This window comes from Penicillium chrysogenum, assembly GCF_028827035.1.
Source record: "Penicillium chrysogenum strain IBT 35668 chromosome Unknown utg000005l_segment0_segment0, whole genome shotgun sequence".
In the NCBI taxonomy this organism is placed as follows: domain Eukaryota; kingdom Fungi; phylum Ascomycota; class Eurotiomycetes; order Eurotiales; family Aspergillaceae; genus Penicillium; species Penicillium chrysogenum.
In genome coordinates, this window is record NW_026622753.1 from 1,647,548 (window position 1) to 1,665,778 (window position 18,231).

General features: G+C 47.9%; 6 protein-coding genes across 6 annotated transcripts; 4 read left to right on the forward strand and 2 right to left on the reverse strand.

Moving 5' to 3' along the window:
- Positions 1-1,121: 1,121 nt before the first annotated feature.
- Positions 1,122-2,330, forward strand: N7489_009027 (uncharacterized protein; the record flags this gene model as incomplete). The annotated part of the gene is made up of 2 exons (XM_056714777.1): positions 1,122-1,181; positions 1,335-2,330. 2 exons carry the CDS (start codon positions 1,122-1,124, stop codon positions 2,328-2,330), a joined length of 1,056 nt encoding a protein of 351 aa, XP_056562399.1.
- An 845-nt stretch (positions 2,331-3,175) lies between these two features.
- Positions 3,176-5,323, reverse strand: N7489_009028 (flavin-containing monooxygenase; the record flags this gene model as incomplete). Its single annotated transcript, XM_056714778.1, has 8 exons — positions 3,176-3,286; positions 3,349-3,456; positions 3,520-3,667; positions 3,728-3,930; positions 3,998-4,135; positions 4,570-4,634; positions 4,694-5,101; positions 5,161-5,323. The coding sequence occupies 8 exons, from the start codon at positions 5,321-5,323 to the stop codon at positions 3,176-3,178; spliced, it is 1,344 nt and encodes a 447-aa protein (XP_056562400.1).
- Positions 5,324-5,992: 669 nt separating this feature from the next.
- On the forward strand, positions 5,993-8,029 carry N7489_009029 (uncharacterized protein; the record flags this gene model as incomplete). The annotated part of the gene is made up of 3 exons (XM_056714779.1): positions 5,993-6,496; positions 6,562-7,247; positions 7,300-8,029. The coding sequence occupies 3 exons, from the start codon at positions 5,993-5,995 to the stop codon at positions 8,027-8,029; spliced, it is 1,920 nt and encodes a 639-aa protein (XP_056562401.1).
- A 634-nt stretch (positions 8,030-8,663) lies between these two features.
- Positions 8,664-11,164, reverse strand: N7489_009030 (putative DNA ligase I; the record flags this gene model as incomplete). Its single annotated transcript, XM_056714780.1, has 2 exons — positions 8,664-9,716; positions 9,761-11,164. The coding sequence occupies 2 exons, from the start codon at positions 11,162-11,164 to the stop codon at positions 8,664-8,666; spliced, it is 2,457 nt and encodes an 818-aa protein (XP_056562402.1).
- Positions 11,165-12,528: 1,364 nt separating this feature from the next.
- N7489_009031 (uncharacterized protein) lies at positions 12,529-14,288 on the forward strand (the record flags this gene model as incomplete). Its single annotated transcript, XM_056714781.1, has 2 exons — positions 12,529-13,152; positions 13,215-14,288. The coding sequence occupies 2 exons, from the start codon at positions 12,529-12,531 to the stop codon at positions 14,286-14,288; spliced, it is 1,698 nt and encodes a 565-aa protein (XP_056562403.1).
- Positions 14,289-15,537: 1,249 nt separating this feature from the next.
- Positions 15,538-18,215, forward strand: N7489_009032 (RINT-1 family protein; the record flags this gene model as incomplete). The annotated part of the gene is made up of 5 exons (XM_056714782.1): positions 15,538-15,684; positions 15,749-15,996; positions 16,050-16,355; positions 16,409-16,553; positions 16,605-18,215. 5 exons carry the CDS (start codon positions 15,538-15,540, stop codon positions 18,213-18,215), a joined length of 2,457 nt encoding a protein of 818 aa, XP_056562404.1.
- Between the last annotated feature and the right edge of the window lie 16 nt (positions 18,216-18,231).

Here is an 18,231-nt window from a genome sequence, read left to right on the forward strand (position 1 = left end):
TTTTAAGTCGCAATGTTTCAGTTGTGGATCGGATCGCACTAATGTTCTTAGCTTAGATCTCGGGGAGAGCTCACATACCCTCACCGGGGACGGAGTACGGAGGTATGGCGATGCCATATTTTTGATGTTTCAGTTTTCTATAAAGCTTGACGTTATGCCTTTCTTTTCGGGAATGCTTGGATTTTCGAATTACGTAGGTGGCTAGTGTCAAAATCCAATATTAGAATCTTGAAACGTCCCTATCTGGGCTGCATATATATGGCTACATATATGTACTATCGTAGTTACAGCTCACGGCCCCAACACCAATTTATTTCCTTTTATTTCCTTCAATCTCCTTCAATTTCAGGGCATTTACAACTTCAATTCTCCCATTTCCTTCCTATTCCCCAGAATTTGGTACACCGGACACATTAAGGTATATGAAATGCTTCCGGCGATCTGGAGCATACCTCAGGGGACTTACGACTCCATTCTTCACTCCAGATAGATCGGAATTTGGGACTGCATACCTCGTTTCCATGAGGATCCTGGAATCTGCAGAAAAACATATTTCTTCTTTGAGAATAAAGATCTTTAGACGAAACTGTACGGAGTATACGGAATAGGAGGAAGTAATGGGATTCAGGGGACTAATTGGATACATCGATTTTGTAACAAACCATTCTAACATGAAATAATAGAATAATTAAACTATGTCATAAGGGTTATTAAAATTGTCTATATAGAGGAAGTTGTATACATGCACATATGCACATGTTTAGTATATAGGGAGGGACACCAGATACAGAACAGTCCAGATAGAATTGGATAACAGTGTGTAGAAGAAAATTGACAGATTCAAGAGAAACAAAATAAAAATGAAAAATAAGAAATGACATGTTCTCCCCCCATATATTCTTACTGCCAATTTCAACGAATAGGAATTGGCTCTCTTTCTTTCAATCCCAATCTGTTCAAGTGCTTCTCCAGAATTATCGGAGTTCCCGCATTTCGCCAATCTCCCTTCCCTTTCGCCCTTGCTCGCCCCAAACCCCAACCTCGACTCTTCGAAAACGTCTGTTCTTTTTCTTTTTTTCGCATAGGGGTGTCTTGCTTGTTTTTATTGGTTTCCTTATACAATGCCTCCATCACAGCCGGGCTCGGCAGAAAAAACGATCCGCAAAATCGATATCGCCCAGGTAAGAGATCCCTCCCAAAAAAAAAAAATAAGAGGCTGCGGATCCCTTGAGATGTGGTCTTGGCTATTGGTCTAAATACTTGCCACTGTATCCTAATGCTTCCGAATTATATTGTTGATGACGTGGGACTGACCCTGGATTCTCTTTGCACAGGTTTCTCTCAGTCTGCAGGATCGATTGGGCCTTGCCAAACTCAAGTACCAACATGGTCGACTGCATGGCCTGAACCCGAACCAGCAGGATGGCAGACCCGTTCTCGAGAGTGACAAGCCTTCCGACTCTTCATCCGAATTCTCACGCAGTCGTTGCGAGACTCCCTTCACCTCCCCTCCCCTTCAAGCCTCCACCTATTCCAAGGAGCTCCCTCGATCCGCCCGCAATAAACATGCCGCTACCTTCAACTCTCGAGTCATGCAGCCTATGCTGTCTGCCAGTCGAAAGCGCCTACGGTCTGACTCCGATTCCGAACGCCCTGCCAAGGCACCCCGGGTGTCGTGGAAGAGTTCTTACCGACTGCCGGAATCCTCCCCTGGCATGAACCGACACCGTACGAGCCGACGCACACAAGCCCCCTTCATGTCCGAGGCGACAATCCCAGAGATGTCATCGCCTATATATCCCAGGCCGTCAGAAGAGATCGATCCCGATCTGCCGCTGCACAGTTTCCAGCACATGAGCTCGGTCGTAGGCTCATCTCCTCCACGAACCCCTCCTCCAAAACATATGCGATTGCCCCGCAACCAGCCTCAGAACCACGAGGACGGTGCAGACTTGCTCTTGTACCTCGCCAACTCACCGACCCCTGCTCGGGTTGCAAGGGGCAACGGAAACCAAGCCTTCCCACCTTCCACTCCTCCAAGCCAGCATGCAGTACTGCCAGGCATGACACCTACACTGGGTGGTGGCATGTTTGCCAACATCAGCACACCAAATCAGCAATTCAATTTTGCTGATTTCGTCAACGTGACCCCTAGCCCGGCGCAACCGACCTGGGGTGGGCGCACCCCAGGCAATCCTGCTCGCACTCCGCTTACCAGCAACCGAAAGCGATTGAACTTCGATGCCCTAGTTCCTCCAAGCAACTCCAGCCCTCGACTTCGCAAGGAAACGGGACTGGCGTTACAGCTGGGCGGCGAACTGCATCCGTAAAATCCCGTATTTCTCCATTTTCTCTTCTCTGTTCATTTTTGCCTTACCTCCCTCTTAAACCCATTGACGACTTTCTCATGATCATGTTATGTACACATTGTGTTCATCCCCTATGTAATTTGCCCCCTTTCCCCAGTGTAGAGCCTCACTCTTTCGAGGACAGACCTGAGTCTCGATCGGGAAGGCCTCTGTCTGGACTTGCATCCACAGGCGTTTCTTTTTCCCAAATGCTTTGCTAACTATAATGTCTTGCATTGCCTCTCATTCATCAATCTTGCTTCTCCTATGTCATTGTCTGCCCTCGGCAATTGCACTGTTCACTCCTATTTCTTTCTTTCTATTTCTTTTTCCCTTTGCACCCAGCATGCCTTTGATGAGATCGTTTAATATTTCTGCATGGCTCTTGTCTTGATATAAGGAGATGGAGGATGAAATGGAATATGTTCAACCTTGAGAACATATGTGTACTTCAATACCTGTCAAAAAAAAACACATAGTTCACCTAACCAGGTCATTCTTTAATCGTGCTTATTGGCCTCAAACACACAAGACCTACACATATTAATGGACAGCATTCCAGCCCAGCATCTACTTCCCTATTTCGCCTTAAAAAGCCACTGTTTTCCTTGGACCACGTAGCCAACCCCTCATTTTTTCGCGTCCAGTCCGGTCGCGTCTTTTCGCGTCACTTTCGCGTTGCAGTTTAAGAGGCTTCAGGCCAATCAGAGATGATATTGAAAGTCAAATGTGATGTCATATAAGGCTACATCCATGGATGGATTGGCACTATATCCCGTCCCCTATATCCCGTGCCCATCACTTATTTCCCACGTCCTTTCCATTCTTCAATTGTATCTCTCCTTTACTATAATGGTAAGTCCCAAAGAAATAATGCTGACAAGTAGAAGTAGCAGATGACCGAAGCAGAACACCTGGCGGTTCTTGTCGGGCCGGACCTATAGTACTCACAAGTCAATCTTTTCGGCTCATCAATCAGAAGCTTCATTAACCAACGTACATCGTATATCCAGTCATCTAAATTGCCCCAGTGGGTGGAATACCACATGACAAATGAGTTCCATGGGTAGATGAACCAGTTCTTCTCGGTCTTGTAGTCGATGAAATACTGCCAGCTATGTATCAGATCCGTACCATCCCAACCAGAAGAATATGGGATGTCTTTGCTTACACTCCCGCACGAGCTGTTGAAGATTGTCGCGGCGATTTTCTCATGCAAATTCACATTGTAGTCTTTCTCACTGTCGGGCTTGACCTCAACAAACGAACAGCGGTCCTGAATAACAGGCGCAATCACCTTCATAACAAGGTTGACGTAGCTGTGCCATTGTTAGCGGGGATACACCGGAAAATAGCAGGCTAAGAATAACTTGTCATACTTCTCAATAGAGTAAATGGCAGATGTGTGGCCTTTACCAGAGTTCGGACCCAGGACATAGAAGAAATTGGGGAATCCGGACATCGCAGTAGACTTGTATGCCTCTTTGTAGCCGAAGTTATCCCAATGCTGACTGCGGGTGCGGCCGTCCCGTCCTACCAGCTCTACATCGTACTGTGTCAGGGCGAATCCGGTGGCAAGTAGCTGTATTGAGAAGAATAAGGATTAGCTGGGAGAACAAGTGTCTGAGGCTTTGTAGTAGATGACTTACAATTGCATCTGCCGGGTATTCCTGGCCGGACTTGGTGAAAATCGAATGGGTTGAAATCTTGACAATGGGGTCATCTGTAAGATGGATGTTGGTCGCTTGCAGGCAGCTGATATACTTATTGTTGTCGAAGATCCGGCGCTACATTGAAAGGAGACTTAGTATGTATTTCAGAGTCGGTTTTAGTTCTGAGGTCTTGCCTTGCATCCAATCTCGTAATTCGGCGTCAAAAGGGGCCAATATTGCTCTTCAATTCCACAATAGTAAGCAAAAGGGCTGACAAATTAATCGTGTTGAATGGAACTCACCAGGTGCATTCCTTTGAATGTAAGCTTTGCTTCTCTCTGAGGATAGATTCCTCGCTTTGTTTCCGTTACGACTAATATTGAATCTGACAGCTGTGCTCTCCAAATAGAGAAACACAGCCAATCTCAATAAACGTAGAGCACCGGGCACATAGCGAAAAACGAATTTCCAGTTGTCGTCGATTTGCCTGTTTTCATTTTGCAAATAAAACTGGGGAGTCTGGAACAATGAGAAATGGACATTTGCTACAAATGGAAGGCATGTCTTACCCGAATGAATTGAGTAATGCTTCGAGCTTCTTTAGCAATAGCGGGAATGAGCTGAGCAGCCGAACCTGATTAACTGTTGGCGACATGTCCTTATTATAATGAGAGGGAAGAGGGTGCAACTCACATCCATTGCCAACAACAACCACGTCTTTCTGGTGAAGAGACATATCCTCTTTCCATGCAGCGGTATGAACTATATCGCCTTCAAAGTCTTCGACGCCCGGAACGTCAAATCGGTTTGGGTTCACCAAGGCTCCAACAGCAGATATCAAGATCTTGCAGTCGTGGTAGAATGTCTGACCTGTGGTCAAGTCCTTCAACTTGACCAACCAGCTGCTTGTCTGGTCTTGCCAATACGCCCCTTCCCATTCTGTATTCCGAACGATTCGTCGAGAGACTTCATACATGTCTGCAACTTTGTTGAAGTATTCCAATATCTCCGCTTGAGGGGGGTAGACTTTCGAGAACTCGGGGTTTGGGGCAAAAGATAGACTGTAGAAGACCGCCGGGATATCCACGGCACATCCTGGATCTACAATGTCATGTTAGGTAAGATATCAAGGAAAAGGGAGAAGAGATCAACCAACTAACATTTATTCGCCCACCAAGTCCCTCCTGGAGCAGACGAGCGGTCATAGATGACATAGTCATCACAATTGTGCTCTCTTCGAAGTTGGCAAGCCGTAGCTAGACCGGAAAAGCCAGCTCCAATGATGAGAACCTTGGAGGAGGTCCTTTTCTCAAAGGAAACCATAGCGAAAAATTCAAAGTGAGAGATTAATCTTCAAGTTGAATGAGAAGGAGATTGCCTAATTTCCCTAGTAATTTCTCGAGGCTGAATTTATAGCTCCCTAAAACTGTCATTCTCAGTTGATTTGATATCGATATAGATCATATATCTCAGTATTGCGTGCATACATAGTTACACAGTGATAGTACATGCACCAGTTAAGGAGCCATCCACTACCCCCCTTCGGCATATCTAGGAAGATAAGGACAGTTCGTTTAGCTTAAAGCAAGGCATGTACAGGTTGAACTTCTCTTGTTTGGTCATAGAATCTGAATAACCCACTTCATATATTCGACGCAACGCACACAACCCCATTTGGTTGTAATAGCACCCATTCTGTCAAGATGCATTCTTGTTTTATACACCATTCGGTAGATTCATGCAACTGACATGCGCAAATATAGCGGTGAGCGTCGGTGCTAGCCAATGGAAGATATATTGAGTTGTAGTAATCTGTCGAATAGTCCGGCATCGACCAGCCTCATGTTCTTGTATCAAATACCGATTTGCTCTTGGCCTGATATAATGTCTTGCCTTTCTTTCCAACTTTGTGCAGCAACAACTATTAGCTTCTTCGTCTCTATAATTTCCATCCAGTCCTTCCACTATCACAAGGGTCCGGTCAGAATCAACATGTTTATCGTCTTTGTCCCTATCTTGGTGGATGTCCTTCACCATATTGGTTGGATCAAGACTGTAAAGATACTTATACCTTTCTTTCTACTAGCTGTTAGTAGTACACTGCTCGTTTGGGTCTCGATGGTAGCATTTGTCAAGCGGAAGTTGGTCCTGTGGTCTGATGGAGACCCCAAAGTTGAGAAAACGCTACTGGGAAGACCTCTACTCTACCCAGCACGTCTGACTCACGCTCGCTTTTTCCCAGAGAAGTACCATTACTGGATCAACTATTTCCTCGTTGGAGTTCCCGTTGGACTTGGAGGTCGTGTTGGGGCTGTGGTGTCCATTGAAAGTGATCAATCAGACCAACACACCCCAGTCACAAGTCCTTTCCACTCTTTTGTGAAGAGGATTTTTCGAATTCCACTCTGGTTCAGGATTGATACTAGTTGGTATCTTCACCGTGGAGATGGTCATCTAACCTTGGCCGCAAAACTAGAACATTTTTTGAAAGAACGGGTGTGTTAGTCCCTGAAAAGAATGCATACCTTGGTGCTAATATGTTACTATGTTAACACTTCCAGGGCGAGAATCCAACGCACTATCCTTATGCATATCTCATCAGCATCCCTCAATTTCTTTGGTGGACTAAAAGTCCGATATCGTATTGGTATCTCTACTCACCTCTCAAAGAGCTCAGTGGTATCATCATGGAAATCAACAACTCATACGGCGAAAAGAAGAACGCCTTCTGTCGATTAACCAAGGAAGACTCTTCCTGTTACGAGAAATCGAAATCTTGCGAGGCTTTCAGCACCGTTTCAGGAAGCGGGCCTCATGGTGATCAACTGGTCCAGTTCACATCATCGGCTCCCACAGCCAAGTACTACAAGGGCAGCTGGGAGAAAGACATCTTTGCTTCACCTTTCGAGAAAGTCGAAGGTGGATTTGCTCTCCGGTTCATGGACCCATTAGATCCAGCACCTGAGAAAGGCGGTCCACTCCACTCCAATATGACCCTTATGAGCACCTCTGGCAAGCCCAAGATTTCAAGTCGTCTTTTCTCCGTTGCTGCTCCAATTGACCCTCTTTTGGTGTCGTCCTGGGAGCTGGCGAGCTTCCTGCTCAGCTGGTCATTTTTTGTGCCAGTGTCGATTGGTCGGATTGTGGTAGAGGCACTCCGTATTCGATTCAGAGGCAATATGCCTTACTTGAACAAACCGGATGTGAAGAAGGGAAACATCCCACGTAATGCCTCGGAGACAGAGAGGTCCGCTCATATTTTCTTTGCTTTCTCTGAAACTTTCTAACGGTTCTTGCAGGATTTTGGAGCCTTTCTTCCGGCTGTACCTCTCCCACCTTGTTAAGACATGCCGTTTTCCCTTGACGGTGATCTATACACCTGCCAAATCACTACATCTCCACCCCATGATAATGAACTCCCCAGCCAAAACTTTTACCTCTGCACCTCCCCCTACCCTCGAAATACAGCCTCTTACACCCCAGTTCTATACAAATATCCTGAAATACGCGGATGCCAAAACTGGGCTTTTCACCGAACTGGAGAACTTCCCCCAGATCTGTGATCCGGTATCCCAGCGTCTATGGACATCCGATCCAGCGATGTTGCAGAGATTGACTGAATCAACAACAAACTCGCCTAACGCCAAGATAGTTCAAACCCCCTCGACTCAAGTCCCCGCTGAGGTTCCAGTCGAACCTGCAAGTCTTCCTGCATGCAAAACAGAGTCGGGACTGAGAACATTCATGGATGCTTTCACCGATTCTAACTGCTCCTTGGGCATGCGTAGGAGATATCGGGCAGCAAGGACTTACTGCTATCTGACAGAGAAGTTTGCGTGGGGATCTTACAGGTTGGCTGCTGTTTACGAGTTTCTGTTGCACACGGCAGTTTTAGGGCTGTGTTGGAGAGGGCTGTGGTGGATGTTGTGCGACCTGCTAGTGTCGAGTTACGAGAATGTCGTAATCATGGCAATCTATCTTGCAGGTGTTCGAGCGTGGATGGCGCTGAATGGCTATTTCTATAGATAGGCTAGGGGCTATTGGGCTGTGCTGCTTGTGCGCGTTGGCGGGATATGCCCACGTGCATGTTTTCAAATCCCGAACCTTCGGCGTCAGGATGGACTTGCATGGAAATGTTTTAGTTGCTTTTAACCGGCCCGATCTTGTTACTCCTTACTATTGGTGCATTAACTGCGGCCCTATGGGGCTTCTTCCAATGGTACATAGTTAAAGATACAGTTGGGTATGGTTCTACTATACTTGTGTAGAATTGACATCAAAAGGTAAACACGCCAGGTGGTTAATCTTGGACAATACATGTAGCTAAGAATCAATTGAAATTGGAAGGACTCTATTAGATTGAGTAGAATACGTCAAACACATAGAACATTTGACATGCAGCAGTCTGGGCACTTACGGTGTGGTTGGGATGCATCTTGCATCTCTGTCGTGCGACAGGATCCGAGAAGATCTCTCCCTTTTTCATAATGCACGAGTAATTCTCGCCTCCATATCGACAAATACACTAGTCATTCTCAGTGTCATATCGATGTGTCATCTATCGACTCTGCCATTGAAGGAGGGTCACCTGCCAACACATTGAGGTGCTGTACGGAGTACCAAGGGCAATCCACAGGACTTCCATTTACACGAACAAGCTCATCTACTCCATTCCCTCCTCCAGACTGACATCACCAACCTCCGCAACATCCCCAGTCCGCTCCATCTGCTTGCGCCACAGCAACGCTAGGTAATCCGACGAGGTAGCCTCATCAATCGACTTATCCTCACGAACCTTAATAAATCGTGGAAAGCGCAGACTTAACCCACGCTCATCACTAACCAGCCCAATAGCAGCCGGGTACGTAGGACTGAGCGTGATATCCGCGAAAGCCATTTCCCACACCTCGCTCGGGTCAAACCACACGTCTGGTTCGCCGGGGTATTCGATGTAGCTGGGGCGCGAGATTACGTTTGTGCTACCCTGCGCGTATTTTTCTTTGTTGCTTTGGTAGAACTTGTCCGTGAAACCGGACATGCATTTTGTTACGGCTTCCAGGGATCCCGTTTCCGGGTTGCGTACTGCCATTAGGATCGGGGACCACCATTTCGCCTTACGTCCTTGGCCGTGCCACCCGGCTATCGGGATTAGGTCGAGGGTTTCGGAGGATGTGCTGTAGTCCTTTTTAACTTTGAGCCAGGATTCGAGGCGCTTGTCAGGTTCGTAGGTTGAGAGGAGGGGCTTGCGTCGGGTGGGTTTTGCTTTAGGGTTGGGGTTGGTTATTGGGTCGTATATTGCTTGGTTTGGTTGCTCGGTGGTTATGGCAGCTATTTCGTCGGAGAGTTTGTTGTTGACTTGCTGGGTGTTCGCACTGGGCTTGTTATCGAGGAGTTTGACCATAATACCCTCGCACTTGACATCGATGGCGGATTTGAAGAACTCAAGGACAGACTCAGAATCCGCTGATGTCGCATCCATGCTCTTCACCCAGCCGAAGTGTTTTGGAATCTCTACAAAGAGACTGCGAAGTAGCTTGCGACGTTCTCGAAAGGGGCGATCTAGCAAAGGCTCGCCGTTGAGATACATGAGGTCGAATGCGAAAAGACAGACATTGACCTTGATGTCTCCGATTTCAACGTTCTTCTTTGCACGATTGGTCAAAACCTGGAATGGCTTAAGATCGCCAGTCTCACGGTCCACGGCAACTACTTCTCCCTCTAGGATAAAGCTGGACACGCCTTCCCCCGTATTTGCGGGACCAGTGAGACAAGATCTGGATATTTCTCCGTCATGAGTTCAAGATGGCGCGAGAAGATAGAAACTGTCCCTTGCTCGTCGCAGTGTACCTGCGCGCGTTGCCCGTCGTACTTGTATTCGCAGCTGAAGTCCCGGCCTTGGAGCTTCGTCAACATCTCCGACAGATCGCGTGTGATACTGCCCAGCATCGGCCTTAGTGGAATGTGCATGGATAGGCCGCATCTGATCAAAAGCTCCTCTGTAGGCCCGATCTCTAATAAGCAGGGTACCAAATCATTGTAATTGGGATGTCTAGCATATGACGCTTTGACGAGTTCTTCCGCGCTGCTGTATATTTCCGCAAGCTCGTCCTTCTTCAAGCGTCCAAGTTGATTCGGCGGACGAACTTCGAAATCTGCCCCGACAGGCTTGGAATATAAGACAGCTCGTGCGAGAGCAATCAGCATCGTAGTCTTGACTGCGCCAATTCGCAGATTCTGGACCAACGTCCGGACAATGTATCGACTTTCCTCAGCGCCGCGCGCATCCTGTAGAAGCTTCTCAACGATCCTTTGTTTGGTTTCTTGGCTACCAGGTCCTTTGCTAGTGGCGATTTTCTTCAGTGACTGGTATACTCCCTTGATTCGTAACGGCTTCGGCTTCACCAGAGTGAATGATTGTCGTTTTTTGGCCTCGAATGCAACATCTCCTGCATCGCCGTGCTTATCATACAGGGTCTTCAGCCCCTGGTTATCGAGGCCGTATATCTTTTTTAGTGCCTTAGAGATGGAAGAGCCTCCCAGCCCTAGCTCTAATTCATCATATGGAGGTGATATGGAATTGGTCGCTAGCCACACAGCAGGCAAGACGCTCGATGGGTCCCCTTCAATCAGAACCCGAAGAAAGTTGACCAGCGTATCAACAATCCTTATTCGACTGGTCGTCGCATTCGCCAGGACAAATGCTCTCGTTAATAAAGCGTAAGAAGCATCTCCGTCTTCGGTTGCCCAATGCGACCGCAATTCTGCTGCATATTGGCTGGCATCGAACGTTTGGGGGCTTTGATCAAGAGGAATAGCAAGGGATATTGTATCCTCCGTGCCAGCTGATGACTGTAGTGAGAGAGTGCTCTTCTTTGGTATCACCGGCGCTACCGGCGGTGGAACAGGCGAGTCTAATGTAGATGGAACTGTATTGATCTGCAGACCTTCTTTTGTATCTTCGGTAGGAGTGCTGTTATTTCCCTGCTCACTCCACTCAGCCTGTAGCTTGCGCGCAAGAGCTTCATCGGAGAGAGTCTGCTCGGTGACATCGGGGACAATCGAATTGGTTTGTTCGGTGGTCTGCTCTTTGAAGAACGACTTAATACTGCGCGTCGGCTGCGACGAATCTCCATTTCTTTTCCGCTTCTTGGCCGGACTGGGCATTATTCAAAGTGTTGGTAGTGGAAGAGCTCGTGATTCCAAGGTTGCCCTACGGAAGACGTCAGTCCTAAAAGGCGGTGGGGTGATCAATGTTTCGTATTCAGTAGGGAAATCTTTCGTGGCCCTCTGTTTTTTTGCATTGCTTCTTTTCTTTTTCTATATTTCGTTTTAATATTCAGCTCTGTAACATTGAATTCTTTTGTTGACGGCGTATGTACAGTGACTTCCCAGATGGACATACCCACTCCGTACTCCGTACAGTGACTGGACATAAGTCTCAACACCAGCCTCGCGCCCTACCCAGCTTACCGCCCACTAGTTATGAATTCATACCGTCTACCTAAAACGCGTAATACTACTTAGGTATAGAACCATGTTAACATAGTAAGCGACGCAAATCTAGGATGGAGCATTTCTTTGAGATAATACTGCACCTGATAGAAGCTATTATTGAGAGCCAGGGGTGGTATACACCTTACAAGATTCCGCAGCTACGAATTCATGATTTTTGCCCGGACTGTCAGTATATTATATAATCATAATGTGCGGGTGGGCCCCGGGGAGTGTAGAAACTTATGTCCAGGCTGTAGATTATCTAGATACATGTAGTTTGTGTTCTTTTTTCTCTCCGTATCTTTTCTTTTCCGTCCAGTTTCTTGCCCAGGTTCTTCCCCGTTCCTATTCTTCTATGACCAGAGACTTCGATATTTTTCTTTGTAATACACTACTCTCTTAAAGAGCCGTTACATATCCCAAGTCTGTGTTGGCCATTTCTAAATTCCACGTCTGCTCGGCATGGAGGCCCATCCAGAGACATTTCATCTGTTTGGGTCTCTCTGTGTGGCAGACCCTGAAAGGTCCCTACTTCCGGAGGATCAGTTACTAGTAAAGCGAGCAATTTCGCTCATGAACGACTTTGAGCAAGCCCCCCCCAGGTGAGTATCTATCCTAGGATTGCATTGCACGAATCTAGTCAGGCTAACATACATTGGGACACAGCTAATAAATACCCTTGGGATATTGGTTCTGCCCACCAGCGGCTGGTGAATGATGATCTCGCCTGGTGGAGGGCTAAAAATGTCGAACGACCCAAAGAGCACATCGTTCGTCCAAGCGGGTCGTTAGATGCGTTGGTGGCTTGCGTCCTGTTCAATCCCACATTTTCAGTCAAAGATCCTTGTCTCGGGGAGACCTTTGACCCATCGAATGCGACAATATCTCAGATGGAGCGAGCCGGATTCAACCCTGGCAATACGTTATTTGTCGACCAAGTCGCCAGAAGAGACATTAGCCAGCATGTTGAGACCCTTTACCCTGAGGATCTCTGGCAGATTCATGAGAGATTCTTGAGGGATATATGGGACAATATGCGAGCAGTTGTAGTGATATGCTGGGGGTCAGCCGTTCGAAAGCGTGTGCTGGGCAGTCTGAAGAAACCTGGTTGGTTTCAGAACTTTGAAGTTCTGAAGCTTTGGGGCCGCTTCAGCGGTATCGAGGTGTTTCTGGAGCTCAGCTCCGACAAAAAGGCAATGAAGCGATTCGTGCTATTTGTCAAACACCCTTCATATTTTTTCTACATTCAAAGTGACAAAGATTGCGCTAAGAACCTGCGACGCAAACATGGAAGACCCCAAGACCTAGCTCTAGAGGTTGCCGCAAAACTGAGTCAAATTCACATCGAAGCACAGTTCTACGAACTCAGCCCAAAACTACGAGTGAATCTAACTGTACCACGTGAAGTGACTATACAGAGGGAAGGCTGGAAGGGAGAGGCGGCAGCACAGCTACAACGTGCTTTTCCCTTTTCAGTACTATCGCAGCAAAAGTCCCATCGGACCCGGGGTCCGCGAGGGCGAGACCCAAACAGTCTTGATAATATTGTTTCGATTATGAACCAGTTCATTATGGGCGAAGTCTGTGTGGATGGGCCTCTTCGGGAATCAGAGGTCTCCAGTGACACAACTGAGATTGAGATCATAGACAAGACCCAGGTATTTTTCACGCAACAATCGAGCTACTATACTAGGAGATCTGAGTTTCTAACACTTGATAGCGCCACTGCCGCCTCCAGAAAATCAGTTCTTTCTGGAGGACACTGAAACAAATCATTGAAGGGTCTGGATCCCTGGTAGTGTCCAGTGTAATAACTGCCGAAAACATCAAATCTTCCTTCATGACAATGAACGAGATGGAAGATTCCGACGAGTGGCAAGATCTACCGGCGGAAATAACAGCACTCATCCACGACCAGCCGGGTCTCAAGTTTAATACAAGGCCATTGGATTCTCGTGAAGATCTAGAAAGGGCCTATGATCTACTCCACAATTTTGTCCCGGCATGGGACGATGCTCCAAAGACATTGGGAATCGCCAACCTCGCTATGACAGTTCTTTTTGCATACGGCAGAATGATCTCTCGGGATCGACGGCGGCAGGTGGATGAAATCCTCATCTTTCGTGAAGCACCCTACGATGTCCTCCCAAGAATATGCAGTGGGTGTGGCCAGCAAGTCCTGGATGATCCATTTCCCTACTGGGCCAAGCACAAACCCACTCTTTATGTGTCGTGGCAATCTTTAGACGGCTGCGGGAACCTGGGCTGTGGGTTTAAATACGCTTCCCTCAAACCATTTCATAACAAGGTGCCCTGGTCTGCACCAGTCGTGGGTCGTGTGAGTAAGGAAGCGCTCGATGAAGCTGACACTTGTCGAGCCCAAAAACCTATCACTTGGCTCCTCCGCACTAAGGCTGAGCTAGGAACCCTCCCTGATGAGATAGAAGTACAATGCCCCTCTTGCCCACAAAGAAAAATGATGAAAGCGAAGTGGACGATCAAGGTCCAACCAACACTTCTCCTTCCATATCTTCTTTGCAGGGGCACGAAGGATGGCGCTGCGAATGGGTGCGGTAACCGTGGGTTTTGGACACCTGTGGAACCAACCCAGGTCACTCGACAACCTCATCTTTCCCGATTATGGTCACAATTTGCAGAAAGAGGTTGTATTCTCAGCGATTACCCAAGGGATGGGGGTATAATATTCGCTGACGAATCTATCTCCTTTCGAATCGCGAAACTGAAGGAGCTGAAAGTCGCACAAAATTATCCGAAGGCTGCCAAGGATAACTAGCAGATTCAGATCACGATACGAGTTGACTAGTGGTTTTGCCCGTTCGCGAGGATGAAGTTTTTGCTTTTCATTATACTTGAAATCCAGGATCAGGAACCTAGCATAGCACAATCAAAGTCCTATTGACCTGAATAACGTACCTATTGGCTTCAGAGCTGTACTTTAGGTAGAAATTACAGATTCCAGGTTCAATTGGCTTCAATTCACTAGTACATTTGGATACTAGGTAACTAGCACGGCGCTGCATTCGGACTTGTTGGAGAAAGCATATAAGATTTCTGATACTATTTGTAATAAGTGAAGTATAACATAGACAGCCGGGTAGTTGAAGAATTCCCTCCATATAAGGCTTCAGACTTTAACTACCTAGGTAGTCCCACAGAAGTGCATATATAATCGAAGGCCGCAGAATGTTGTGTACCGCAATCGCGCGCTACTATTCCTAATGGTTCGGCTGACAAGCTGGAAGTTACGATATACTATAACGAGATTAACAAGCTGCGGCAGGGTTCCTAAGGTCTGAATGATGACAACTGCGCGGTAGTTTCTGGTGCGCCGCTGTTGGCTGGAGATCAGCATATACGAATGTTCCAAGGTTGCTAACCGCAATGAGATAATCTGCCGACATACCTGACATGCGTTTCTCTTCGGCAACCTTGCCCTGGTGACTACCTGCTTCGCTCACTATCTAGTTTCGAGATGCAGCTCACCCGTTAAAGCACCGAAGATAGCTTCATCGATAGCTTCATAAATGGCCACATTCTCTTACTGAGACGTATACTCTTGCTACACCATCGCAAGACATCCCATCATAACCGCATAGCCTGCCCGACTGGGGCTCCTGTCAGGAGAATAGCATTGCATGGTGAACATAATAGAGAAACCGAGAAGATGCCTCCGCTCTCCGCTCAACTAAGTGGCTCAAGTGCTCAAGTTCCGCAAAATGTTGCTATTAATAACCCGGATGGCCTAGTGGGTACATACAAGACGCTCTCCAGTTCAAAGTCAACATTACTTATAACTAACAATATATTCCAGTGTGCGCTTAGGGCACCTGAGCATGCTTGCGCGAGGTCCATATAGTTAACTATATTATCGATAGTGGAGCTGAAGCTTTTACCTACCTAGGTACCTAGTACCAGTGGACCCATCCGGGCTATTATGTAATTTGTGGAATTAGACCTCGGGATCCTAGAGTAAACTGCGCCGCCCTGCTCGCGCTTCCACAGTTAAGTTTCCTCCTTCAACAATGGCGTCCCTTTCTGAATTATCTTCGCATGAGCGGACTCGGGTCGAAGATTATTTAAATGACAAGATTCAGGTTTCTGCCGACCTGGAGAATTTAGATTCGCTGCTATCCAGTCTGCGCGCGCAACAGGAGCTTCAGCGGAAGCAGGTACCACCCCTCCCAACCCCGACCTTCTCTAAACAGTTACTGATGCAAACTTGCGGCCAAACAGCTAGCGGAAGCGGGCGAAGCACTCTCGAATGCGACAAAAGCCTCTAACGACCATGCCGAAGCCACTCGAAAGCAAGCCGAGGCGTTCACCGCGGAGCAAGCGGACATCGACCGACGATTAATGGCCATCACGCAATCAGAAACCAGTGACGAGGCGGTACGGAGTCTGGAAAAGAGCATGGAGAAGCTCCAGCGGCTTGAATTATCCAAGGGATATGTGGAGTTGCTCAAGGAAGCCGAGGAATTGAGGTAATGCCCCGTTCACCAATCGTGAGGGGCTTGATACTGAAACAGCAATACAGCAAGCAAGCTTTGGCAGACATTTCCTCCGAACCACGCTCCGCTTTGAAGCCGTACTCTCGACTACGGACCATCGTCGGACTACTGAAGGATGCCCAGCCTGCTGCCGAAGGAGCGGCCCCTCATCTTGTCGACTACACAGACAAACTAGCATCTGCTTTGAGACAACAGATGAAGAAATACTTTAGTGATCGGCTGCAGAAGACGCTAGAAGAACTGAAATGGCCGACAAAACAACTGAATGTTACCGACCAGCTCTTGGCCCGGTGGAGGCAAGATGTTGAACTGTTGATTGACCTGCAATTACCGTATGATCAGTTTCTTCATGCTTGGATTCTTATTCTAACAAGTTTCCGCTTAGTGAACTTCAAACCCGTGATGCACTGACTTCCGGGCTGAGCTTCGAGCCCCCAGTCCTGTTCCCATTAGAGGTTATGGTGCATCATCTGGATCTCCGATTCAAATACCACTTCAGTGGAGACAAGCCAACAAACCGACTGGATAAGGTAATGCGCCCCTAAGTCTACGTCGAAACAGCACTCTAACTGTGATTCTAGCCGGAATATTTTCTCTCGCATATAATGGACCTTGTCAACCAATACGGCAGCTTTTTCGTCTCTTATCTGCAGCCCATCTTCGACGAAAGGGCCGAAGCAGTCGGCCCAAGTCTGGAATGGAACTTTTACAATGCATCACACAGCTACATTACTGCATTGCTTCCTATGCTGAGACAAAAGATCAGCTTGTTCCTCCCTCAAATCTCAAACTACCCTCAATTGCTCAGCCACTTCATTCATGAACTCATGAACTTCGATAATGAGATCCGAGAAACATGGAACTATATGCCTGATCCATATGCGGATGACAATTGGAAGGGCATGACCTGGGAAGTGTTGACCAAGCAAGGGTGGTATGACAGATGGCTTCAGGTTGAGAAGGACTTTGCATTGGCGCGATACAAAGATATCATCGACACCGCGGACAGCGGAGAGATCGATTACGATGGCATGGAGGTCACTGCAACGAAACCAACAAAGGCTGCAATCCGCGTGAATGACCTTCTTGAAACCATAACCGAACGCTATCAGCCCCTGTCGTCTTTTAGCCAGAAGCTGCGATTTCTCATTGACATCCAAATCACAATTTTCGACCAGTTCCATGAGCGCCTCTATTCTGCACTTGAGGCCTACCTCGCGATGACATCGACGCTTGGACGCACTGTACAGGGAGCCGACGGGCAGGCTAGCGTCGAGGGCGTCGCCGGGCTGGAGAGGCTTTGCAGGGTTTTCGGAAGTGCCGAATACCTTGAAAAGAAGATGGAGGATTGGAGCAACGATGTGTTCTTCGTTGAGCTCTGGTCCGAGCTTCAAGATCGGGTTCGACAAAACCGAGACAGCGGTCGCAACGTAGCTGGTACTATGTCTGTCGCAGAAGTAGCGTCGCGTACCTCACCCGCAGTCGCCAATAATAACGGCGCCCACACCACGAGCTCATCCGACGGCGCTCTGTTCGATGAGACGGCATCCGCCTACCGTCGTCTCCGACTTCGTTCGGAAACTATCATCACATCCACCTTGTCCTCCAATGTCCTCGCCGCTCTGAAGCCCTACTCTCGCGTATCCACATGGGCAACGCTATCCACCCCCTCTGCCACAGCGACGGTGTCTCCCCTCTCACCCACGTCTGACCTCGCTCATGCAATGCGTGCCCTGTCCACGCAGCTCTCCTTCCTCTCTCGCGCACTGGGGACTGCGCCTCTACGAAGAGTCTCGCGCCAGCTCCTGCTGTCTGTCCAGAGCTATATCTGGGACAACGTCCTTACCAAACACACCTTTTCTGAGACTGGGGCAGCCCAGCTCGCCAGCGACGTCGACCATCTCTGTCACGTTGTGGATTCGGCGCTCGGTGCATCTAGCCAGGTGGGCATCTCATCGCGAACCATCAAAAAGCTCAGCGAGGGACTGCGCATACTTTGCTTAAGTACGGCTGAGCAAGAAGGGGACGTCTCTACAAAGGATGATGTGCCTTTAAGATTATGGGATGTGGAGAAGAGGCTCTTTAGGGATAATGAGAGCGCACGTAGTGTGCTTGCTGAATTAGAGATCGACTCTTTATCGGAAGCTGAGGCGCGGTCCGTGTTGGAACGCAGGGTCGAGATTGGCAGTTGATGGCTGTGATATCACA